Below are 25,738 nucleotides of genomic sequence, written 5' to 3'. Positions count from 1 at the left end.
GGAAACGATAAATCTTTTGTGGTTTTTGTGACAGTACAAAATTGAAAATAGCACAAAGGTACATTACTGAGGGCTAGCTAAGTAAACGGGGACTCAGCGAATGAGGCTGCTTCCGGCCGGGAGCAAGCTGTGGAGAGCGCAGATCCGTGTGACCTGGAGTCCAGGGCAGTTTGTTGCCTGTGAACGGCCACAACTCACCAACTCTGATATCATTTATATTTTTTAAAAAGCGCCAGTCTGTACCGGCATAAGCTACCGATCCATTAAAGGCTCCAGGCCGCCCCACCACCTGGTAATCAACCGCCAGGTCTGGAGAAGGAGTTGTGTTTACCCTGGGCTTTGGAGATTGGAGCTGCGTGAAGGGTGGGGTCCTAGGTCCTCCTCCTTTCTCTCTCTCTCCCTCTCCGCCTCCTCGCCCCCCCCTCCCCAGTCCCTCTCCTGACTCTCACAGGCCCTCCCCCAACACTCTCTAGGCGCGCCCCCTGGTGGGGGGAGAGGTGAAGGGGAAAGAAAAAGGGGTCGAGGAAAGAATAGTGGGCAGGGGGAGGGAGAGACACATGAGAACGCCGAGAACGCGGAAGGTCAGGGGGCAGGTACCGCCATCAGCAGTCCCAGGGATTTCTACCCCCCCCCCACCCCCCACCCTTCAGCAATCCCACCTGCAGCTGCTAGGGGCTGCCCTCTCTCTGCTGGTGGCCAGAGGAGACCCTTCCTCTCTGTGCTTACTTGTCCCATACCTCTGCATACACGATTCCTCTCTGTATAGTCCTCAGTTGACACCTTCTCTGACTCCACCCAGATCAGACCCCTTGGTGTGACATCAGTCATAGCACCCCAGATCGCACCTCCCTACTAATATAACTGCCCCTTGTGATTTATGTCTGCCAGCCATCTAGGCTGTGGCCTCCTTGAAGGCAGCACAGCACCTGTCTTGCTCACCAATGCACCCAGTGCCTAGGACATAGAGGCAGCACTCGGGAGTCATGGCCTGTGCTAGAGGGAGGCAGGCCAGGGCACGGACATGTTCAAGGCCGAGCTGAGGGAGTTTATTAGAGAGGCAGGGGGCAAACATATTTACACGGGCCAAGTGGGGGCATTAAAAGCAGAAGCAGAGACTGGAAATTCCGGGAGCAGCTCAGACGAGTTCCACCTTGGCATTGGGGTATACCGCCACCACATCGTAGCCCTCTGGCGGCTTGACGCGAGCCTTGGCGTGGCTCTCACAGTAGAGCCGGTCGTCCAGAAAGAAGTAACCGCGCTGCTTAAGGTTCAGGCCGCAGTCGCTGCACATGAAGCACTCCGGGTGGTAAAGCTTGTCCCGAGCCTTGACGATGGTGCCCCTGATGGGGAGACGGGGGGAGAGGGCTGCTTCCGGCGACTGATTGACGCATTCGTGAGCGCTCCCATCCGGGGCCTCAGGGCCTCGGGCGGGGCCAAGGGAGTACCCGAGTCAGGGTGGGGAAAGCAGGGGTGTGTACTCACACGATGCCATGGCCACAGCGTGTGCACTCGGGCAGTCCTTGCAGGCCACTCAGCGGAGTGCCCAGCTTGCTGGTGGTGGGCTTGAGGTTGCGGGGGCCGCCAGGCCCGGGCCGCTCCCCTGAAAGCCGGAGCGCAAGTGGCATGAGCCAGGTGCAGAGGTGAGAAAAGGGAATAACTTCAATTCTACGCGGTGTGGGTTGGGCCCTGCTTCAGGGACCACCAGCACTGCGACTGGGGACGAGGTTTGGAGGGCATGGGACCAGGGACTGCGACAAGGGTGGAGTGAGAATCAGCACTCACAGTTGCATTGAGGGGTGTGGGAACGCTGGGAGGAGACAAGGCAGGGGCAGATGGCTGGGAGGCAGGGCATGGGGACGCAAAGAGAGGGGGCGGAGCAATTCAAGGCAACTGAGGGAGTGGGAAGGCAGGTGGGGCAAGTTGGCAGGAGTCTTACCGCCCTCCCCAGCCTCTAGCATGCCCTGCAAGTAGCGGAAGGAGCCTGACTGCTTGGGCTCTGCAGTCAAGGGCTCAGCTGGCTCCCGAAGCATCCTGTACACCTCGGAGCCCAGGTCCACTCCGCAGTCTCGGCTCCGCGGGAGGCCTCTGGCTGGGTCAGTGCTGCGTGAAAAAGATGCACCAAGGGACAGGGTTGTGGTACCAACCTTCCCCTCTGCCAGCTCAGGGGTCTGGTGAGGTTTCATGGATCAGAGTGAAACCAGCTGAGACCCAGAGATCAAGTGTCAGGGGTCAAGATGAGATTTGAGGGATCAGGGATTAAGATGGGATCTGGGTGTGGCTTCAAAGGCCATCTCTCTGTACTACCTGTGAAGTGGAGACACATGCAGGGTGCTCATTTGAGTCATTAAGGTAGCCTCACTGTTGCTGCCATTGTGATGCAATGGGAGGTGAGATGGCTGCCCATAAGGAGGTCCCAGGCCTGGCCTGCCATCTTCTAGCCCAATCCCAGTGGCTGAGGGCCGCCTGCTGGTCGCCGGACTGCCATCCTACAAGAGAGAGGGGCCTAAGCATTGAAAAACCCTCTGGGGTAGGGTCTCTGGCCATTACGTACACATCCCACCCTTACCCTGTTATGCCAGGCCTTCCTAGATGTTGGCTGGTTACCCTGGCTCTGGCATCTCTGGGCTGTGGTGCCTGGACAGGGAAGGACTGAAACTTGGGACTGGTTCAACCCCAGCAGAAGTGAGAAATGACCATGGAAAGGCAGACACAAAAATCTGAGTGCCTTTAGATTCAACCTTGGCACATGAACTGTGTGGTGGTTCTCACCACCAGTGCCCGTAAGGGATAGTGTTGGGGCAGGACCATTCCAAGAAGCCTTTTAAGGCCAGTGTGACTGGAGCGAAGTGTGTGGCTTCCTTGCAGAGATGGTTCTGGTGCCAAGCCTTCTTACCTGCCAGAACTGTGCTGGGTACTGTATGGGCCCATAGTCGTGAACGTGAAAAACAAACTCCTGTCCTGCAGCCAGGAAGAGTCATCAATCATTATGTGCCCAAAGCACACAGTGGGAGTGGGAGCAGACCGAGGCTCAAGGGTGTCATTGTGAGGTCAGCCCCCTTTAGGTCTGTACCTTTGCTTCCATTTCATGTTTCCTAGCACAATATGGGTGGATTTCTATAGGCAGAGTAGATGAGGGGCAGCGGCTGGGTCAGGGCTTAAGGATCCCCACCCCATCACCCCATGGCCAGCCTGGTGCCCTTGGCTGAAACATTTCAGGGAATGCCTTGAAAATGCCTCCTCAGCTCATGAGAAAAGGGCAGTATCTCCATAGGTGTGGATCTGAATGGGGACTGGGGATCTTTGTCCCTGCAGAGTCCAGGGCCATCTGCCCCTAGCTTGCAGGCACATATAGGTATGCACACTCTCACAAGGACTTTTACAGGCAAACACATGCACGAAGACAACACACAAGTGCCAGCCAGTCCACCAACATACACCTAATCACACATACACAGTCTCACATTCTCAGAGCCAGGGCTGGTCACCCTGGAGATGACTATAGTAGCCTCCATGGCTGGGATGAGATTGGTGGCCAGAGCAGTCTGACTTTAGGATAAGGAACAAGAGTCCAGGCTATGAAGGTGGGTCTCAGCCTCAGCCTGGGAGATGACATGTAAATTTCTCCTCTGCTCTACAGTGGGGATGGAGAGACTAGATGTTTGTTCTAGGGGGAAAGAGCCCATGCCAGGCAGCCTCCAGCACTGGGGCACAGTGGAGGCTGCAGAGCTTTATCTGGACTGCCCCTGCTTTTTCTGCAGCCTCTGACCTGGGCGGGAGCCTGGGGAATGGGTGGACCAGTCACTGAGTGGGCGTGGTAACCCCATTTCCCCTACCCCAACAGTCAAAGGGGAGGGTCTCTCTGCCCACGTGGGCCCCCATCAATGAGGCAAACAGCAGTAGGAAAGCCGTTGTCCCCACTGGGCCGAACAAAAGCCCCTGAGAAACCTGAGCACTTTTGCACATGTGTCTGAAGGGCAGACAGGCAGGCAAGGCTGGCCTGGCCTATAATGGGGACCAGATGGGCCATGGGCTGTGGGGGCAGGGCTGAGCCTGGTATGGAGGAGGCTTCAACAGGAAGGGGAGTCAGAAGGTCTTGGAGGAAGGAGGCCCTCACTCACCCAGCAGGGTGTGGGAGTCCATGCAGGGTCATCAGAGCCACTGCCCCTCCCACGGCCTCCCATGCAGCCGCCTCTCTAGGTATGAACTCAGTGGTTAGGATACACATGGTGACCTCAGTCTTTGTTTGAGTCCCAGCTCTATCACCTCTCTGAATCTATTTCTTCGTCTGTGAAATGGGGAATGTAATGGTATCTATATCATAAATTCCTTGGGATAAAATGAGACAGTTGCATACAAAGCACTTCACATACTGCCTGGCACACAGCAAATGCTTGTTGAACAAAGGGCTATCGTGGGCATTCCTGAGCTCCTCTTCCTATTCCTGGTTTCCCCCCTCTCTGCGCTGGTGCACTTGGTACCATGTGCTCCTTCTCTCTGGGTATCCGTCAGCTGTTGATTTGGTTCTTGAAGCCTCAGTGGGATAATCAGCAGATTGGGAGTAACTGCCTGCTTTCTCATCAGCTCCCACATGAGTGTGGTCAGAATCTGGGACACTCAGCTTGGATGGAAGTGGGTACTGAATCCAGATGAGCAGGTAGAACTTCCTAGAGGCCAAACTCCAGCTCTCTGCTGGTCTGGGAAGAACAGGCTGGTGTGCTAGGGCTGCCTGCTCTGCCTGGCTTGCCTTAACCCATCACCAGGTTCTCAGCTTAAATGGCATCCTCTCTGGGAAAGCTTCCGTTATCATAATCCTTTCTCAGCCCTGGGCTGGACCACATGCCTCCTGTGTTCCCATGTAAGGCCTGAAGGAAGAACGGTTTCTCTCCTATAACCCTGCATGACCTACATGACCTATTTGCACTCGGGGGTGCGTGCCAGGGTACCTTGTGCTGGTCTCAGGGCCAATTGTGGTTTTCTCCTCCTCTGATGGCTCTAGCTGGGCCCACCCGCTCCCCACTGCAGGCGGAGGATGGGAGCACTTTGGGGACAATGAGCCCTGTGTCTGTGTTCCTGAGGACATAGCCCTGTGGGGGCTGGATGGGGGTGTTTCTGTTGCCACCCACGGAGCTCATGACTTTTAAGTACAAGGGGCGGGCAGCAGCTGAGGGGCAGCCCTGTTGCTTGTAGAAAATTCCTTTGACTCCAGCCTGAGCCACTGGCAGCCTAGTCCTCAAGGAGGTCAGAAAGGGAAAGTGTGGGGGCAGGGCAGCTGCTCTTTGGCCCCCAAGCCCACCTGCCCTGAGCCTCTCCTGAAGGACTGAACAGAGCTGAGCTTCAAATTCCAAAATTCAGACCCTCTTGTTCTATCCATCCTGCACTCACATGTGAGAGCTGGGCCTCACATATGTGCCAGGGGCCTACACTGTGCTGCTGCCTTCCCCCGGTCCACGTCAAGTCTGGTCAATTTGTCAACCCCTGCCTTCCCCTGGCACCTCCCCTGAGGTCCAAGGGACTACCAGGGCAAGCTTTGGACACACAAGTGTGGCCATGAATCTCTGCAGGAACAGCTGAGGTCCTGGAGAAAGGAAACCGAGAGAGTCTCTGTGGTTCTGCTTTATCACCTCATCCCTTGCCTCTGCACTCCCACCTAGGAGCTTTCTTTTTTCTGAACCTATGATGCACAATCTCACTTCTGGGCCTTTGTGCTTCCTCATACACCTCCTTTCTCCATGCCCCTTTGCCGGACTTATTCTTCCTAGTCTTTCAGGTCTTGGCTTGGATACCCCCTCCTCCAGGGAGCCCTCTCTGAACCCTTGGGTGACTAATGTGCCTACATTGGACTCCTTTGGCCCTGGCTTCTGCCATCCGAGAATTGCTAAATGCCTCTCCATGTTCAGAATGGGCACTCCCTGGAATGGTAGTAAGCATCTGGCCTCAGAGATTCCAGCAAAAGCAAGGTAGGGAACAAATATCAGAGCAAGATAAGGACTGGGATACGTGGTGAGGGAGAGGCCATAGCGGATCCTTCCTTCTATATAGTGAAGCCTCTGTGGCGAGAAAGTAGAATAAGCAGGCCCAGGAGGCCGTAGCCCCAGATGCTGAGTCCCACAGCTCTGGCACCATCAAAGACTAGTCCTGCTCCACCTGGTCCAAACTCTGTGGCCCAGAGATGTTGAGGTGACTCTGGATACCTCAGCCCTGTCCACTTGGCTACCCCTCAAGCCCATGGCAAAACAAGCCCTAGAGCAGCTTCTCCTTGCCCCCCTCCTCCACTTGAGGACAGTATCATAGCTAAGAGTCCTATCATACGCAGAGAGGTGACTGAGCAGACTGAGGTCTGCTAGGTGCAATCACAGGCCGGCCAGGGGAAAACTGTAGTCTTAGATAGGGCAAGGAAGTGCCTTATATTCTAAAGTCAGTCTTCAGGCCTGAGTTTGGCTCTAGCCAGGCATCCAAGGCTAAGATGGGACAGAAGAGAACCTAAATAGTCTGAAGTCATTCCACGGCTCAACGTTTCCCTCCACCCCGGCCCCAAGCCTGGTGACTTCCTCTTGGTCTGGCATCACTAGGCACCAGAGTAAAGCCCAGCTGGGTGAGTAGTAGGCTTGAGCCAAGGCCTGGCCCCGTTCCTGCCCATTAGAGGTCCCTTTGTCTCAGAATCTAGGACTGCCTAGAGTATAGACAGAGCCCCCAGCAGATGCCCATCACCTGGGGAGCACAGGATGGGGTACAGACATGGCCTAGAGAAGTCTGCTGCTTTAGTCTCTGGCCTGGGCATATGAAAGCCATGGTGAAGACATCTAGTGCAGTTTAACCCATAGACTAGGCCCGGCCCCTCTGCCCTGGGCTCGCTCTGAACCAGGCCAGGCCAGGTGGTGTCCGTACATACCTGGGCCTCAGGGTCAATGTGGATCCTCTGTGCCTGAGCCTTGTCTTCTGGGGTACTGGGCCAGCTCCTGCCTTCAGGCCTGTGGCAGAAATTAGAATGGTCAGATATGTTTGCTTAGTGTGCCTAATATGACTGGGACCAGGTCCAAGAGGGGCTGGGCTCTGGACCCAGAGCCCCCCAGGACCAGGCCTGGCATCGGGCACGGCAAAGGACACCACTGCAGCACTTGCCCCTGCACCAGAATGGTGGCCATTACGGCAGGAGATAGAGCTCCAGGTCAGCCACCCACCTAGGGTGGGGCTGTGTGTTCTTTCCCCACCAGCTGCTCCATGCCTTTCTGGTCTCATTCCCAGGGAGGATGCAACAGAAGCCCTGCAGCTTCCCCACTTTTTTCACCCTCTCTGTGGCCTCAGCATAAAGAGGGCGAGCTCATAGCAGGGCGAGCCAGGCCTCACACAGTGATCAGCTAGGAGCCCATTTACTTATCCTCTTCCATCCAGACCCTCTGGCCTGGCCTGGAGGTCAGGCATCCATGGGCTCTGGGGGAGGTGAAATAAAGGCTTTGAGGGGTGCGCCTCCCCTCCTGCTGCAGGCAGAGTCATCACCAGTGTCTGCCCAGCCCAGATGGGAAACAGGCCATTAGGAAATTCCTGCTTCACCATAGAAACCAAAAGCCAAACACCACTCAGGAGGGAGAAAAACATCATAAACCTGCCATAAGCAGGGCAGGCGGGGCAGGCAAGGCTGAGAAGCTATGGGCCTGGGGCCCAGTCCTGCCACTCAGTAGCCCTGTGAGGAGGCAGCTCAGGAGGGTGCCTGGACCCCAGACTGACAGGTGGGTGTGAAATGAGGCAGGTTACACCAATAATGTCCCCTCTCACCTCAAAAGGCATCTGGGTGCCTTCCAAGGTGTCACCACTGGGCCAGCAACTCAACTCTCTCTCTGTCCCCCACCCAGTGAAGGATTTTAACTGTCTACACCTGTAGACCACACTTACTCTATATTTCCTCACCTTTGCCCATTCCTTAATCCCCTGCAGACTAGCCTTTCTCCCCCACAGCCTTTTGCAGCCCTGTGGAACCAAAGCTCTGCTGCCCCGGGGCAACACCATCCCCACTGGCATCTGGCCCCAGCCCTCTCAGCCTGGCTTCCAAGTGACTGCCCTAACCCACAGCTCTACCTATGGCCTCCACCCACTCAGAGCTCTTCTGGGATGAATCTAGGACATCTCATGTGGCTATATGGCCTATACTTCCCTGAGGTTCTGCCCAGAAGAGATTTTCAAGCCTGAGGTCCGAAGGTCAGAGTGCACAAAGTACCCAGAGCCAAGAGTGTGGCCCAAGGCATCATATCAGAATGAAGAGCTTATTCAATCTCCATTCCCAGGCCTTCATGTCCAGCTGGACAGGTGGCACCATCTACCATCTCTAAGCAAATGATAGCCCAAGTGTGGGCCATGCAAATGCATCTTGTAACATACATAATGGGCAACACAGACCTCACCAGAAGCCCAGGGTTGGAACTGATGCCAGGAAGGTCTGGGCCTATAGAACATGTCCAGGAAGTGTGAGTTAGCTTGGATTGTTGGGATAACTGGTTCTGAGTTCTAGACAAAATAAGCATAGCAGGAAAACTGGGCCTTTCTTTCACTTTGCATCCTGTGGAGAAGTCTGTGGAGGATTAGAGCCCTCTGTACACAAGAGGATAGGTGGTCTGGGCAGAGCTCTAGGGGGTAGGGGCACAGAATAGCTCCTTCCAGCTAGCTGACCTGGTGGATCCTCCACAGAACCCACATTGAGGGGGTCTTTGGGGCATAGGTCCTGGCATAGCAAACAGGCTACAGAGCAGGTTCAGAAGCTTACAGGTGAGATGGTGCCCAGGAAAAGAAATTCTGACCCAAAGGGTCATGGTGGCCTTTGTGATCGCCCAGACTCTGCATGTGTGAGAAGTGGAGATGGGAGCTGGAGGACAGGACCCCAGATTTTCACCCTGAGCAGACCCGGTGTGTCATAAGCATTCAATCCCCAAATCACAAGACGGTCCCATTTTGGAGTTAAGGAAGCGGAGAGCTTTAAGATTAAGTGATTTAAGATTAAATCACTTGCTGGAGGACCACACAGTTCTCAAGTGCAGAGCTGGGGTTTGAACCCAGATCTGTGATAGTAGAGAATGTGCTCTCACCTGCTCCATGGCCAGGCAGCATTTGGAGGCAAGGTAGAACAGATCAGGGGGCCCCTGGCTCCACACATGCTTGGCTTGGAACAAATGAGCAGGGATGAAAGGAAGGAAGGAAGGAAGGAAGGAAGAAAGGGGGACCTCCACCCTGCCCCCACCCTGCTGCCCTCCCCTGACATCATTCCCTCTGGGAACCTCCTGACTCAGGCCCCCTATAAGCCTCTGCTGCCTCCCTCACCCCACTACTACCAGGGCTTCCCTTGTTTAGCCATGTAAAATCAAGGCCGGAGGTGAGTCAGGGCCCAGGAAACCAGCCAAGTGGGGCGACCACAGAGGCTACTCGTGGGCAGAGCAGTGCTGATGTTTTCCCCAGCCAGACTGTACCTCAGTCTGGGAGAGGGTGATGAATGTGGTCCTTCTTTAGGGAGAAGGAAACCCAGGTTCACAAAGGTCATCTGGTGTACTTAAGACCCCAAAGAGTCTGGATGAGAACCAGCTCTGCTGAACTTTCAGGCCAGGGGCTCCTTACTTTGGACCAGGTGGAGCGTACAAGGCCTTGGACTTGCAATCAGCTCCAAGAGCACAGTCAGGGGTCCTGACCCCAACCTGGACCCAGACACAAATGGATACTATCTCAGAAGCCTTCCTAACATGTTTAATGGCTCTCAGCCCTACCAGCGCTAAGGCATAGTTAGCCGTGTTGTGGTTTGGGGAGGTTTTGCCGACACACATCCACAGGGGGTCATGGAAAGTCCCTGTTAGCAGTGAACGTGGCAGAGCTGAACAGTTATGTCTGACTTCTCTGAATCCAAGCAAGACAGAGGGCAGGGAGATCCCACTCAGCCAGGACCTGGCCAACTGCCTTTAGAGCTGAACAAAGACCTAGGGCCTGAGTAAGGCTGTGAACACCCCAGGTGGACTTTGCATCCTAGACCATTTATAGGGTACAGATGGGGCTTGGTGATCCCCAATCCTCCCTTCATGTAGGCTGGATGGCATTACATAGTCTACAATACCGGATTTAACTGGGGCAGAGGCACGGGCCATAGTGGGGACAGCCGAGGGTAGCCACAGGGTGGTAGGAGTGGTTAGCAGCCACTCCTAGGAGTGAGAGACCTGAGGACAAATTTTGCTTCCTCACTCCCTTGCTGTGTGACTTTAGACACCCTCTAACCTTTCTGAGATTCAGCTATCTCATCTGTAATACGAAGACTATACTAGGTTTTACCTTATAAGGCAGGTTTGAAGGTTAAATGAGGTGTTGGACAAGAAACCACTTTGAAATGGTCATCAAGCAGATCACTCGGGTGGAGAGAAGACTGAAATCATTCCCCTCCCCAGAAGCCACCCAAGGTCTTATTTCATACTTGATTTGGGCTGCCTATCTCCTTCCCATAAGTCCCTCCATACACTTCCATCCCTGAGCTAATAGGGAGCTTCTTCCCTTCTTAAGCCACTCCCGTCTCCAAACAGTGCCTGGCAGGCCCCCAGGAAAGCACTACTTCTGAGGACCAGGGTGCCATGGAGCTGAGGCAGACAGACTGTGTGAGGTTCAGCTCTCCCGTGACACTGGCCATTTTTAACTTACCCTCCCCTTAAATCCCCCCCATCATCCTGGCCCAGCCTGCCCTGTGCATACCTGCTCACGGAGAGTGTGAGATGGTCATGGCAGCCCTTGATGCGGTTCTGCGCCTCCAGGTGTGTCATGAGCTCTGTGCTCTCACCATTGATGGCCTGGATCAGGTCTCCAGGGCACAGGGCGGCCAATGCAGCCTTGCTTCCAGCATGGACCTGTAGGTGGACAAGCCAGATCACTGGGAATTGGTCATTGTGTGGCCTTGCTGCAGTCTCTGCTCTAGAACCCTTCCAACCTCAGAACCTGGGCTATGTGGCCCTCCTGCCAACATGACCTGTGGGTAGGCAAGTCAAGACACTGGTTAAGTTCCCATGTGGTCTGGCTGCAGCCTCTGCTCTAAACACTCCCAATTCTAGCACCTGAAGGACTGGTGGGGTGTGAGTGCATAAAAGAGGGACATACAAGTGAAGGCATATAGGACTAGGACAGTAGGATGTCACTCTTGTAGCCTGCATATGTGCCCAAGGACATACAAAGGACACACAGGGACACATGTGCTCCCAGATACATACAAAGCATGGACGTGTCACAAATACCCTACATAGACAGTGCCCTACCCAGAGAGACTGCACAGAAGCCCCTTGACCTGATATTTCCTAGTGACCTTGTCTCCCTACTTGTTTCCTCTCATCCCTACCTCCCACATTCACTTCTACCTACCCATACTCTGTCCAGGCCAGTTGAATATCCAGGCTACTTACAGCTCCAGATAGTTCTCACTTCCATGCTTCTGCAAATGCTGTTCTCTCCACCTGGAACACTCTTTCCTTTGACCTCAAACCATAATTATCAGCTTACACCTCCTCACTTTCAGGTCTTAGCAGAGAGGCCATTTCCTCTGGGAGCTGGTTCTCTGGACTCTCACAGTACTCTGTGCACCCCCTTTACCATTTTGCTCCCCTAAGTGCCTCATTCTGGGTCTGTGTCACCACCTTTCTAGTCAAGTTCAAGGCCATCTACTTCCAGCTGCCAGTCTGCACTCCTGAGTCACAATTTCACCTCTACTTTCTCTGCAGGATAGACACTCAGGCCACTCCAGTGCCACTATTGACTCCAGTCAAATGGTGTCCATATATGGAAACTCTTACAATACTGGTCCCCTCATGAGAGCCATATGAGGTTGGGGAAAGGCTCACAGGGAGGCCTGAGTAAGGAGTCCAGGGGAATTCAGGCAACAGGGAACCCTTCGCCCTATCCCTGATTCCACCACAGCCTTTGGAAATAGACTTTAGCCACCCTCATTTTTTTAAATTTATTTAAAAATTTTTAATGAATCTCTATGCCCAACATGGGGCTTGAACTGGCAACCCCAAGATTAACAGTCACATGCTCACTGGAGCACCTGTGTGGCTAGGTCGGTTGAGTGTCTGACTTTGGCTCAGGTCATGATCTCACAGGTCGTGAGTTTGAGCCCCACATCAGGCTCGCTGCTGTCAGTGCAGAGCCCACTTAGGATCCTCTGTACCCCCCTCTCTCTTCTCTTCCCTCGCTCATGTTCTCTCTCTCTCTCTCTCTCAAAAAGAAATAAACGTTTAAAAAAAAGAGTCACATGCTCACCAAGTGAGGGACCCTGTAGGCACCCTCATTCTTACTCAGCCTCTCCAGTGGTGCCCAGTTCTCGAGAGCTGCCAGTGACCCTGTTCTTATTGCTGGGGTTGGGCGCTCCTGGAAGCCAAGCTAGGCTCAGCTTATCCAGCTTTCAGCAGTGAGTGGACAAAGCTGAGGTGCTAGCAGCTTCTTGGCTGGAGTCCTGATGTGGGGAGTGCCTAAGCTGACCTGCCCTGAAATATTTTTGCCCCAAGGAATATTTTTCTAGAGTATGACACCCTCAGCCAATAGACCACCATGAATGCTCATTCACAGGGCCTGGCACCTATACAAGCCTGTTCTCCTGGGGAAGCACCCACTAGGCATCATTCCACCCTCTACTCAAGGTCCTGCTCCAGGCCCCTATCCTTTATGGATACATGCTCTATGACATGGCCTGGGCTTTACCCATAACTAGTTCATGGCAAACTTTCAACCACCTGGTGAGACAGAGGCTGTTCTCATCCCTACAGATGAAGTAAGGGAGGCTTGGGGGAAGGGACACCTTGCCCCAGTCCCCAGTGCTGGAGAGAAGTATTCTTCTTCAGGGGGGTGGCTAGCTGCAGGATGACTCAGCCAGCACAAGGGGTGCATTCAGGCCCCTGTGGGTGGAGGAAGTTCTTGAAAGCAGGGGTGGCTGGGTCTCAGCCAACTCCATTAGCTCGGGGAGTTCTGGTCAGAGAGGGCACGAGGCCAGGAAACCATGACTCTCCCAACTGCCTTTATATGCATTGTCTCATTAATCCTCAAGGAAAGCCCATTTCTTAGATGAGGAAACTGAGGTCCAGAGAAGTGCAGGACACTCAATTGATAAATGGCAGAGTTAGGGCTTCATTCTAAGCCAACTGGTTCCAAGTCTTATCTATTAACCACTGTGTGATTTTCTCTTTCAGGGGAGAGACAGTGTCACAGGTAGAAAGACTGGCATGTATAACGGCTCGTCTGGGAGAGAGAGTAAAAGCAGGCTCCTGGGGTTGGAGCATCATTAGTGAGGAGACAATGGAAGAGAAGTCAGAGAAGAAGCAGGGACCAGAACTGCTGGCCTTGTAGGCCCAGGTGAGAAACTGGCATTTCTCCTGGGTGGTCTGGAATTATGGAGGGTTCTAAGCAGGGAAGTCATAGGACACAGATTAATTCAGGCCTATCCCTCCGACTGCTGAGTGCAGGATAAATAGACGTGGGGGTGTCTGGGTGGCTTAGTCAGTTAAATGCCCGAGTTTGGCTCAGGTCATGATCTCATGGTTCATGAGTTTAAGCTCCGCATCAGGCTCTCTGCTGTCAGCACAGAGCTTGCTTTGGATCCTCTGTTCCCCTCTCTCTCTGTACCTCTCTCTCTCTCTCTCTCTCTCAAAACAAACAAACAGTTTAAAAAAATAGAAGGAAGGGAGAGGGGAACAGTGACGTCAGCTGGGAGACTGGGGCATGAACCAACCCCCTCACCTGTAGTAGCTATATTTCCAGCCCCTGCTCTACTCTGCCCAGCCTAGATGCTGTGATGGGCTGGGAGTCACAGAGTCCAGTGCCATACTGTCCCGTCCAGTCACAGCAAGTTCCAGACAGGTCTGGACTCCTGGCCCTGCTCTGCTCCTCTGGATACACTCACTACCTTAGCTCCTCTGAGCCTTAGTGTCCCCATCTATAATGTGAGGCCGGAGGGAGTCCTTACTTATAAGGGCTCTTGTGAGGGCTACCTGAAAGAATCAAGGCAAAAAGTCCCCACAATAGGTTGGCCACACGGTGGTGCTCACTCCAGGCTCTGGTTGTTGGGGAGCTGGTACCAACACCCATTAGGGTGGGGCCTGGAATGCTATGGATGCCCAGCCAAGACCAGCAACCATTATAGTTCACAGAAGAAGAAGCCTTGGGCAGTGTTCTTGGGGGCTCCTTGAAGCTTTGTGAGCTGAGGTTGCAAGGCCCCATCTCTGCCAGGCACCCAGCCTCCACCCTGTCTGAGTGTGGCTGTCCCCACAGGGAGGTAGGTGGGAGGAGGCCCTGGAAGCATGGAAGGAGTTGGATCTTCAGCCCCCTTCGTAAGGACACTCCCACACATCATCAGTATCTGTAGACCTGCCCTTGAGGTACCTGTTGGGCAAGCTGTGGCCTGTGTTTCCTCAGCCCTGGAGATCTCCCTAGATCCCACTCAAACCCAGGCTCAGGCATCCTGGCTCCTTGGGTCTGAGCTGCTGCCACATGACTTTGGGGGACAAGGGGGGTTCTTCCTGGCAAACCCTCTCCCAGCCTGGCTACTTGCCTGCCTGCCAGGGACCTACATCCCTGTCAGCTCCAAACAAGGCCGCTGCTGCTGCTGCCACTGTGACGTGTGGAGGCCTTTCCTCCGCGGGCAGGCAGCCGCGTGGGCAACAGATGTCTCTGCTCCCTGCCGCCTGTGGCCGTCAGCCGCCGCCACTGAGCCTGTCAGCGGCCTCACGCCTAGGGTGCCTGGCCTGCTGGCTGGCCTAGCACCCCCACCAGCCCGCTTTGGCGGACACACAGCAAGACACACATGGAGACAGACACAGAGGCGCTCGTGTACACACACACACACACACACACACACACACACACAGCAGTGTGCCTCAGGGAAGTAGGAGATGAAAGGCTCCCGGATGTGTTAAAGGCCCACCTCACTCAGCCCCAGGAACCTGGTGGCCATGGGGTAAGGGCAGATGTGGGAAGCCTCCCAGGACAGCTGGGCCTGCCTGTCACCCTGGCCCCCAGAAAAGGGATTCCACAATTCTATGCTCCACCGGGTGCCCACCCCCTCCTAGGAAGTGGAAAGAAGTCTCTGAAAGCCCAGCCAGCTTAGTCCAGCCTCCGTGGAGAGAGGTGGCAGTAAGGTGGGGGAAAGTGGTTCTCAGTTTTCCTGACACAGGCCCCCAAAGATCAGAGCAGCCTGTGTGGGGATAAGGGATGGCCCTCAAATGGGCCCAGGGCCCCTCTGCTCTTCCCTCCAGACTGAGAGCCTTCAATGGCAGGATCTCTGTTTTGTCCTCTTTTGTCCCCTAGTCTGGGACCCCAAAGGGCAGAGTCTGACTCCCCTTTTTTAGCCCTTCAAACTAAGGGACCCCAAGGCTGGGCCAGGATCCTGTCTCACCTGGATTGGGTACCCCTTCTGACAGGGCCTGAATCCCTTCCTTTGCTCCTCTTCCCTCCTCAAATTAGCCACCGCCCAGGATTGTGCCCCCTCCGCTTTCTCCTCTGTCCTAAGCCTGGGGTAATGCATAGTCCTGGAACCTTGAGGAACTGGGCTGAGGCTATTCTGGCCTCTGACCTTGTGTTGTCTTGTGGGCAGGGGTCTCACATCCTCACAGTAAGTCTCCCCTTTCCCTTCCCCTGGAAGCCCTGAATTCCTCCTGGTCACTTCCCCATAGGACAACTGAGGTCATAGATGAGAGTCTGACCAAAACTAGAGTGAGGAAGTGGATGGCTCTTTCTCTTTTCATATCCAGAGAGGACTCCAGACCTCCCTGGGGTCACCCAGCTCTGCTGGCAGGGACCTTTGTTAGGAGAAGGGGGCTCTCAGTCATTTCGCCCCCAGTCCTGACTGGGTTCAGGCTAAGCAGCGTTTCTGGGCCTCTGTCGATGGGTCCAGACCCCTGGCCCACGACTGCGGTCCTTCCCTGGCCTGCAGTCACTCCCCCAAAATGAGACCAGCAGGGAGGCTGGTGTGTGAACAAGGGGGTGGGGATCCTTCAAGGGACAGGGCAGGCAGGCCCAGCGGGAGGGGGGGGGGGCGGTTGGGGCCCCACACTGCCATGCCTGGAAGCCTCTAGAGCCTGTGTGTCGCCCTGGCCATTCCTTGGCCTTCGAACTTCAGGGACGTCGGGGATCTGGGTCTCGAGTGGACCGCGAGGGCAGGGTCTCAGATGGAGGACCTTCCCGCCGCCCCGTGGCCATCAAACTCACCCGCGAGATGGTGAGGGGTGCGCTGAAGTCCCGGCCGCCTACTAGGCGGAAGCCCCAGGGTGAAGGGCCGCGCAGGGTCACGGAGTGGGGCATCGCGGGCCAGAGCCGCAGCCGGAGCCGGAGCCGGACACTGAGGAGCCGCCGCCGCCACCACCGCCGCAGCCGCCGCCTGGACGCCGCGCCCCGCCCCCGGCCCGCCCGCCCCCGTACTCCCCTCCACCCGGCCCCCGCCCCGGCTCCCCGCGCGCCCGGATTGGCCCCGCGGCCGGCCCGCCCCGCCCACTTCGGGGGGCTCTGAGGACCCGCCCCTCAGTCCTGGCGCCTGTAGCCCAGCACCCCCGCGGGGTTCGCGGAGACCCCGGGACTGGGGCAGCCCCGACGTCAGGGATCCTGCCCTGGCCTCGCTCTGAAGTCCGCGGCCCCAGCGCGGCCGCGGAAGGTCAGGCACAGGCCCTTTGAAGTCCCTTCTACCGGGCAGCGCCCCAGGCTGCGGAGGGATGGCGGTGGGGGCCGGCCCAAATGGGGGATGGGGCCCTGACTTGCTCAGAAAACTCCTCAAGGTCCTGGCAGGCAAGGCTGCCTCTCTGTTCCTCCGTGCCAGGAGGGCTCTGAACAGCAAGCATTGATGGGCAGCCTTCGGCCTTCTGCCTGGCCAGCGACACAGACCCAGGATGACAGCAGGCGCTGCCTGTGAGTGAGAGCAGGAAGGTACCCAGCCTCGTTCTGGGAGGCTAGGAAGTCTGTCTGGAAGAAGTGGGCCCTGACTTGACTCTAGAAGCAAGGTGGCCTCTTGTCCTTCTAGGCATCTTTGCCTGCCCAGGACACTCCTTCTCTAGCTCCCCTCTTCTTCCAGGCCGTCTCCCTGGCTGCACAGCCTCTTCCCCTCCTTTGCAAGGATTTTTGTTTCCCCAGGCTTCCTAGAAAAGGAGCAGCTTAGGGTGGTGGGATAGTAGCTGCACCAATGCAGGGGAGTGATGTATTTCAGGGGCATGGAATTGTGGGTGGCCCCTCCCTTGAGGCCCCCAGTGCTGGTACTTTCTTCACTCTGAATCACTGTCCTCCAGGGATGTCCGTGAATGGCCTTTGCAGGTATCATGGCTTGGCCAGAGTACACCTACTACCCTCTGGCTCCCCTGGACACTTTGTGTTTGGCTACATCAAGGCAACACTGTTTCCTTCTCCAGGTTCTACTTTAGCCATTCTTGACAACGGCTGTGTGCCCTCAAGTTTTGGTAAGGACTCTGCCCTTGGAGGAGGCTAACAGGCTATGGGGTGAGGTGTGTCCATGGGATCTCTTAAAACCCCCAAGAAGGAGGGCCATTCAAGAGGCACAAACTCAGGGTAGTCCAAGGAATGGGGGGATGCCTTTAGGGTGGAACATGGATGCCTCTCTGGGAGGTGGGGTGCTGTTGTCTGTTCAGCTGGCAGAGAAATGTCAGTGGCTCATCCTGAAATCACTTCATTGCCTTCCAGTTTACTTCCTTTTTAGGGAAGCATATTTCTCCCTTCTAGAAGTAGCCCTCTTGAATATGACTTTCCTAGCCCTTTAACATTTGGTCAGTATAATTCATCTCTGAGGGTGTCTATCACAGAGTTGAAGATGCGTGGAGGGTGGGGAGTGGCTCTTCTAGAATCTGTACATAAACTTGCCCATTTCATTGTGCAGTTTCTGGGTGAGTTCCAGAGTCCATGCCAGTTATCCCCCATAGTGGGTCTTTGATGACATCTGAGTCCCATTTCTGACAGTGCCCTCCACAGGACACAGCCTAGGCAGACTGTGCTCCTAGAGACTGGGGACAGGCTTTTTTTTTTTTTTTTTTTTTTTAAGTATATTTATTTATTTTGAGAGAGAGAGCAAGCCCGATAAAGAGGGGAGAGAGAGAGACTGCCAAGCAGCCTCCACACTGACAGTGCAGAGCCTAACACAGAGCTTGAACTCACGCACTGTGAGATCATGACGTGTGCTGCAGCTGGGTCAGACATTTAACTGACTGAGACACCCAGGCACCCCTAGGGGCAGACCTTCTTAAGAGCCACACTGTGGTTTCACTCCTGAGGTACCCTGTGTCCTGAGTAGTAGGTCAGACAAGCTGCTTCCAACCCGTCCCTGATACTTCCTCCAGGAAGCCCTCAGAATTTCATTTCACTCTTAATGGTGTTGTTCCTGGGGGGTGCTGTGTTACTGAATCCCTATCATGTAGGGCACCATGTCAAGTGGCAATTATAGGGTCTGGGAGTCCTCTCCAAGGTGGAGATGGGTGGCAGCTGGATCATACCTCACCTCTGCCCTAGTGGACTTCACTTGTTCATTACACACCACCATAGGCATCTGTGTTGTTGGGTATAACCAGACTGTTCATTTCATGCATTCTCTATGTATTCAACAAATATGTACTGAGTGCTTTTCATATGCCATGGCCAGTGCCTGTCCAGAGCTGGGATCAAGGCATCCATGGGGGCAGAGGCTGTGTCTATCTTATTTATTTATGTTTCTCCAGCACCCAGCAGAGCACCTGGCACACAGAGTGTGTTCAAAAACATTTGCTATTAAATAGCATTATCATTGTTATAGGAACTATAATCTCAGCTCACCCCTTGGCCACTACCCAGAGAGAAGCATGAGGGGCCAAGAAGCAGGAAGACTTCTGCCTCTGCTGCCCTGGAGTCCACACTCAGTGACGCTGTCCTTCAGGGGCTCCAAGTGGCTCAGGCATTATGCCCAGGTCCTCTGTGAACAGTCGGGTCTGTCCAAGGTCAGGAGAAACCACAATGCTTTTTCCTCAATGGGCTGGCAAGCTCCAGCAGGAGAAGAAGCCTCTGGAAGATGCCCTTGGGGCTGAGGTGAGGGGAAGGAGGAGGGAAGTTCTAGGACAAGAACAACCTCAGACTGAGGGTGAGGCCAACCTAGGGAGTGCCCAGCGTAGGAAGCGGACCTGGGTGGGGGTAGAGTGAAGGTAGTGGAGCATCCCATGAGGATACCTTCCTGTGAGGTTGCTAGAGGTTGGTCAGAAAGCTCAGACCCTGACCCGCCCCATCCTGGTCCAGTGGCCATAGGTCTCTGGATGGAGTCTTGCCCATTCAGACTCAGCTCCTTAGGCCAATGCATCTCTTCCTGAAGGCCCAGCTCCCTCTCCCCAGTCAATAGTCTGGATTCCAAGGGGATTTAAATCCCTGAACGGGCATCCCCTCTTTACCAGACACCCAGTCCACAGTACTGACCACTGCAGGGCCCCAGAGGACAGCCAAGGAAGAACCTGAGAAGCCCCCATTTTAGGGTGGCCTGTTTGACCTGGCTCCAGGCCCCATAGCTTCTGGTCACCCAGAGGTCTGCTCTCCAAGAGACCTGCTAGTCAAGACCAGGACTCTGAGAGTCTGTAGGATGGAGAGAACAGCAACATGTGGCAAGGCTGGATGAGGAGGGGCTGTACGGGCCTTCTGTAGGGCTAGGACTTGAGCCTACAGTAATAGGGAGCCTGGACAGGCCTGAGGCAGGGTTTGAAGGGCTCTGAGAGGAGCAGAGGCAGCCAGGAGCATGGACAGCAGGCACTATACAAAAGGAAATGTGGGGTTGTGTAGCCTGTGAGGTGAGCTGAGAGCTGAGGTTGACAGGACTCAGTCAAGGAGGCAACAAAGCTGGCCTTTGAGCTGTGTTTGGTGCCACAGAACATGTAGGGGAGGGTGTGCCTGTGACCAAGGGAGTTTCCCAGCTCTAGTTTTGTGCTATTTGATTCCCCCAACAAACACTTACGGAGTACCTGCTGTGTGTGTAGCCTAGACTTGATTAACTGGACTTGGAAGTGGGGTGGCGACTCCCCGCCCTGCTGGGTCTCCTCTGGGGCCTGAGAGCTAGTGTCTCCAGAGGGAGTCAGTCTCTGAGAGTCCAAACAGGGACAGAGCTGACTCTAACAATTGAAGCCGATTTCCTGGGTCTGAGCCAAATTCCATGACAGACACAAAAGCAGAACCGATTCCTGTTAGGAAACTGAGCCTTGGGGAGGGTGAGTGACCACCTCAAGGTGACACAGCTCCTAAGCAGTTCATCTGGAGCTTAAGACCCTGCCCTCGTGGCTTTATGCCATGCCTTTTGCAGCAGGGACTGGATGTGTCTGAGTCCTACTGACAACCTCCAACAGCACCCCTGTCAGACCTGCTTTCTGTCTATTTTCACAGAGAAAACCTGTCTGCTCTGGGTCCCAACAAAGGGGCTGCCAGGCAGCAGGGCAGGGGCAGGTTTACCCAGCTGGGCCCAGGGAGGCCCTGGCCCTGAGGCTTGGGAGTGGAGGGTGTTGGGAGGAGTGGCATCACACACAAGGGGGAGGCAGCAGACAGCGGGAGAGCCAGAGAGCAGCTCAGCCAGCCCAGGCAGGGAAGTGACAAAACAGGCTGTTGGCGGTGGCAGTGAGATTGAGTGGGATTGAGTGTTGTGCAGCTGGGGCCTCAAGAAGGCAGCTTATAAAGGCACCATGGTTTTGCTCTGCCACAAGGTTACCTCCATTCTTACCTTCTATCCTACTTGTCATTCAGGCTCGAGTTGTGCAGGCAGCCTGCCCTAGATTACCCAGCCTCCCCTGGCACCAGATGGCTCAATTCTACCTGTATCCTCCATAGAAAAGCCCGACCCAGGGGTTCTTAGGTTTCCAGCTTCCCCTGACAGTTGAGGACTTCTATCAGCCAACTATGCTGATCTCTGTGCAGAGAAGGAGCCTCCTTTTATAAATCAGCTCCTCCAGGCGGAGCAGCAGAAGAATTGCGGAGCATGGACTATGTGCTCATTCTGTGCCTTGGAGACTCGTGGCTTTGGCCTGACCATCACCATGCTCTGGCACAAGCAGGGATGCAGGACCCTCCCCTTCTCAGATCAGGGAGGGAGACATGGCTGTCAGGTGTAAGGCTCCACCAAAGGCGAAGGGATAACAAAGAGGAAACAAGCATGGGGTGTGTGGAATCTAGATACTGGGGCTCCTTATACACACACCACCACTCATCTGTCAGTTTGAGACTCACTGCCTAGGCCTGGATTGGAGCCCCGCCCTAGTTCACATATTCACAGACTCATTCAGAAGTGGCCTTCCAGGGCACTTAGATCTCTGGGCTGAGGACCCTCCTCCTCTTCCTGACCTCTAGTGCTGATATCCAGGACCTCTTGAAGAGCTAGAGAGATCCAGGCCACTTCCATATCTCTAGGCTTCCAGAAACACAAAAATGAAAGTAAAGTAAAAATAGTGTTTTAAGAGTTATGGCCTATGTTGTTTATTTTTTAATGTTTATTCGTTTATTGTGTGTGTGTGTTGAGAGAGAGAGAGAGGGAGATAGAGAATCCCAAGCAGGCCCTAGTTCAGGTCATCATTTCAGGGCTCGTGGGATTGAGACCCAGACTGGGCTCTGAGCTGAAATCAAGCATCCAATGCTTAACGGACTGAGCCACCAGATGCCCCTACCTGGCCTATGCTGTTTATGCTTTGCTCACTTATTCAACAAAATTTTTTAGTCAGTTCTACTTAATAAAATATTCAAATAGTTGTAGGAGCCTTTTATGTGTCAGGTACTGTTTTAGCCCTGAGTACTGCACAATTAAATGTTTGTAACACACACACAAAATGTACAGCATCATTTGTAGATAACTTCAAAGATTCAAATTCTAGGCTTCCAGGCCCATTTCCTCAGGCTAGACCTCCACAGTCCCCATCCCTCATGAATTTTATTTTTCATTATTTTTAAATTTTTAAAAAAGTTTTTGTTTATTTATTTTGAGGAAAACAGAGAGAGCACAAGTGGGGGGAGGGGCAGAGAAAGAGGGAGAATCCTAAGAAGGCTCCATGCAGTCAGTGCAGAGCTCGATGTGGGTCTCCATCTCACGAACCATGAGATCATGAGCTGGGCCGAAATCAAGAGTAGAATACTTAACCAACTGAGCCACTCAGGTCCCCCTTTATTTTTTAAGTAATCTCTACACCCAACAAGGGGCTGGAACTCATGACCCTGAGACCAAGAATTGCATGCTCTACTGAGCCAGCCAGACGCCCCCCATGATTTTCTCGTTGGTGTAGGTTTGACTCTGTCCCCTGTTCTGAGGGGTCTTGGGGATCACAATGAGATTAGTGAAGGCAGCAAAGTCTTCATTGGGAGCCCAGCCAGCCTAGGCCTGTCTCCAGCCTGTTCTTCCAGCCCCGTCCTATGACTTATGGCTGCCTTAAAGCAGCAGGTCCTTTAGTCACTGATTGGTCTCAGTGAAGTGTCCTGCCAGAGGTACACAGCACTGCCCACTGGTGCCTGTGGTTCCTCTCGTGGCTGAATCACCCGGCTGGCAGGAATGTTCTAACTGACCTCACCTCCGGGCCTGGCCATAGGACACCCCAGCTGTGGCCACCTGGTGTGAGCCTGGCTGCCTGTGTTGCTGGGAGAGTGGGGACAGAGCTCTGCCACCATAGTGTAGCATCTGCCAGCTGGCCCAGGAGTCTGGGAATCCAGGTGCAAGGGGCCATGGGGATTAGAGCAGGAAGAGCTAGATCCAGGCCTGCAAGGGTGAAGCTGGGCTGAGGCTACTCCAGGCCCATGGGCAGTCTCATGTCCTGGGTGGCTATTTTCTTGGCTTCCAAGAATCTTCAAAATCCTTTTCCACTTACTTTCCCTTCCAAGGCTAGGTCCGTAGCTGTGCAGACCCAGGCTTGGCAGCACGCAGTGGAAGGCAGAACCCTAGAGGCAGAGGCTGCACTCACACCCCACATCTCTCATACCCGCTCACAATGGCAAAAGCATATATGTGACTTGAACCCCCACTGAGAGGACGCCTGATCAGATTGTTTGCTGCCTGTGAGACCACTGAATTTGTGGGAAGGCAGTCTTGCCTAAGCAATGGGGAGGGGACATGTCTCTCCCACATGAGAAGCCAGGGTCACTTCAAAAGAATGTCTAATGACAACTTCTATGGGCTGAGAATTAAACAAGAACTGTCTCATTTCAGAGAAGAGGAAGAGAAAATGGCAGGTCTGGACTAGGAATGCACCAAGTGTTGGAATGGGCACTGCCCAGAACTCTGGGACCAGCAGACCCTGAGAAGTAGCTGTGTCCAGGGTTAGCTGACCACAAAGGGCTGTGACAATCGGCATTCAAGCATGAAGCACTGTTGGCCCAAAGAAGGAGCACAAACAGTCTCCCTCAGAGAACCGTGATGTTCCAGAGCCAGGCAGAGATGGAGAGCGTCCATAATCTTGTGAAGATCTATTTATTATCCTACCACCAAGATAGAATCCCTGCAAGAAAATGACAGGTCCATCAAATTTGTGAATATAACAAATTGGCTTCCATAGTATGTTAAAATAGTTACCAACTTGGAGATTTTCCCAGACTACAAGGTTAGTTTAATATTACAAAATCCATTGATTAATAATTTAAAAGGAAAGAAAAGAAACCCTCAAAAGGCATTTGATTAAATTTACCAATCATTCACAGTAAACAGTTGGAAAATCATGAAGAGAAGGAAATGTTCTTAGCATTTTATTTTTTAATTTTTTAAAGTGTTTATTTATTTTTGAGAGAGTGAGAGAGAGAGAACATAAGCAGGGAAGGGGCAGAGAGAAAGGGAGACACTGAATCCAGAGCAGGCTCCAGGCTCTGAGCTGTCAGCATGGAGCCTGACGCGGGTCTCCAACTCACGATCCGTGAGATCATGCCCGGAGCCGAAGCCAGACGCTTAACTGACTGAGCCACCCAGGCACCCCAGCATTTTAAAGAATGTGTATTGGAAAGCAAAAGCCAATACTGGACTCAACACTATAAAATTTCCATTAATGTCAAGATCCAAACAATGTCCCTTTCACTACCCTGTATTGTATTTGCACAGTATTTCTCTGGACGTCCTAAAGGTGACAAAAAGGTGAGAAAAAGAAATAATGGTTAAGTAAAAGAAATAATTAATAGAGTCAAAATGATCATTACTGGAAGATGATATTGTGATTGTGCCTCCATAAAATCCAGGAGAATTGGTTGAAAACTATTATAATTAGTAGGGGGATCAAGTCAGGTGGAGCAGAATATGATAAGTTTGTATATGTATATAGATTTTAATAGTTTTTAAAAGTGTCAAGTTGCAACTTAGAAAATATGATGAAAATAATTTACCATTCACACTCACAGTGACTCATGAGAAATATCTAGAAACTCACTTGGACACATGAAAGGCATATAATCTTCGCTCTAGGATAGATATAAAAGAAAAATAAATAGACACATATGTCTGAGGCGCCTGGGTGGCTCAGTTGGTTAAGAGGCTGACTCTTTAATTTTTTTTTTTTAACGTTTATTTATTTTTGAGACAGGGAGAGACAGCATGAATGGGGGAGGGTCAGAGAGAGGGAGACCCAGCATCTGAAGCAAGCTCCAGGCTCTGAGCTGTCAGTACAGAGCCTGATGCAGGGCTCAAACTCACGGAGTGCGAGATCATGACCTGAGCCAAAGTCGGACGCTTAACTGACTGAGCCACCCAGGCACCCCTTAAGAGGCTGACTCTTGTTTTAAGCTCAGGTCATGATCTCACAGTTCAGTTAGTGGGTTCCAGCCCTTCATCAGGCTCCGTGCTGACAGGGCAGAGCCTGTTTGGGATTTTCTCTCTCCTTTGTTCTCTGCCCCTCCAGTTGTTCTCTCTTTCTCTCTCTCTCTTTCTCAAAATAAATAAACTTAAAACAAATAGACACATATGTTACATGCCTGGAAAACTCAACATTTTAAATTTATTAATTTAAAGCGCAATTCCAATCAAACTTCATTTGGGTGGGAAAAATGGACAAGATGACGCTGAGGCTCAACTGAAAGAGTAAATATGGATATGTGATATTGCGATTTATAAAAAAATATATGTTTTGTCATTCAGATTACTGAAATATATTTCGCATTTGTATCTGGTTTTCATCCAGTGTTCCTGGCTCACACCTCCTAGAACCCTAGGAATTTCCTGCGATAAAAGTGATAAATGTGTGTGTCTTTTGTTATGTTAATGAAGGTGACTTTTGCTTTCTACCCAAGGGTGGGGGTGGGGGCAGAAGGGGCACTAGTTGCTAGGAGGACAAAGTATAGGATTAGAAGACTGGAACCTTCAATTCCACCCCTTCTCCACCTCTGGGAAGCAGAGAGGAGAGAGGGACAGGTTAAAGCAGCCTATGATCAATGACTTAGTCAATCATGGCTATGCAATGAAGCCTCCATAAAAAGCCAAAAGCACTGGGTTCTGAGAGCTTCTGTGTGGTGAACACATGGAGATGGGCGAGAGTGGCATTCCTGGAGAGGGCCTGGAAGCTCTGCACCCTTTCCCCATACCTTGCCCTGTGTATCTGGGAGGAGGGCAGTCGGATAGGACTGAGCCCTTGATCTGTGGAATCTCATGCTATCTCTGGGTAGTTAATGTCAGAATTGAGTTGAATTCTTGGACATCCTGCTGGTGTATGAGCATTGCTTGGTATTGTGTTGGAGGGGAATCCTTCCACATTGGAACTGAGTTTGGGAACACAAAAAGAGGATGAAAAACCAAAAATTGGATTAAAAGACTAATAAA

The 25,738-nt window shown here is 53.2% G+C and overlaps 1 protein-coding gene and 1 long non-coding RNA gene across 5 annotated transcripts; one reads left to right on the top strand and one right to left on the bottom strand.

Annotated features, from left to right (window-relative positions):
- Positions 1-1,024: 1,024 nt before the first annotated feature.
- PDLIM4 (PDZ and LIM domain 4) lies at positions 1,025-16,350 on the bottom strand. Of its 4 annotated transcripts, none has more exons than XM_042983610.1 (7): positions 16,195-16,350; positions 10,705-10,856; positions 6,890-6,968; positions 2,305-2,486; positions 1,937-2,100; positions 1,483-1,600; positions 1,025-1,340 (listed from the first exon to the last, which is right to left on the bottom strand). In XM_042983610.1, the coding sequence occupies exons 1-7, from the start codon at positions 16,285-16,287 to the stop codon at positions 1,136-1,138; spliced, it is 993 nt and encodes a 330-aa protein (XP_042839544.1). In that variant the 5' UTR covers positions 16,288-16,350; the 3' UTR covers positions 1,025-1,135. The 4 variants fall into 4 exon arrangements, with proteins under 4 accessions (XP_042839544.1, XP_042839553.1, XP_042839555.1 ...); XM_042983619.1 differs by lacking the exon at positions 16,195-16,350 and adding an exon at positions 11,104-11,183; XM_042983621.1 differs by lacking the exons at positions 10,705-10,856; positions 16,195-16,350 and adding an exon at positions 9,072-9,144.
- LOC122237921 lies at positions 7,645-23,603 on the top strand. The gene is made up of 3 exons (XR_006216695.1): positions 7,645-7,724; positions 13,182-13,344; positions 23,156-23,603. It is a non-coding gene; the product is annotated as an uncharacterized LOC122237921 (long non-coding RNA).
- Positions 23,604-25,738: the final 2,135 nt, after the last annotated feature.

The sequence above is a fragment of the Panthera tigris genome, chromosome A1 (genome assembly GCF_018350195.1).
Source record: "Panthera tigris isolate Pti1 chromosome A1, P.tigris_Pti1_mat1.1, whole genome shotgun sequence".
NCBI classification, from domain to species: domain Eukaryota; kingdom Metazoa; phylum Chordata; class Mammalia; order Carnivora; family Felidae; genus Panthera; species Panthera tigris.
This window is presented reverse-complemented; position numbering and strand designations above follow the sequence as displayed.

Excerpts from the sequence above, each read along its gene's own strand:
- PDLIM4 (XM_042983610.1), bottom strand. The coding sequence starts at position 16,287 with ATGCCCCACTCCGTGACCCTGCGCGGCCCTTCACCCTGGGGCTTCCGC. Across the intron at positions 2,487-6,889 it reads ACATTGACCCTGAGGCCCAG|GATGGCAGTCCGGCGACCAG; the intron begins GTATGTACGGAC and ends TCTCTCTTGTAG. Across the intron at positions 1,341-1,482 it reads CGCTGTGGCCATGGCATCGT|GGGCACCATCGTCAAGGCTC; the intron begins GTGAGTACACAC and ends TCTCCCCATCAG.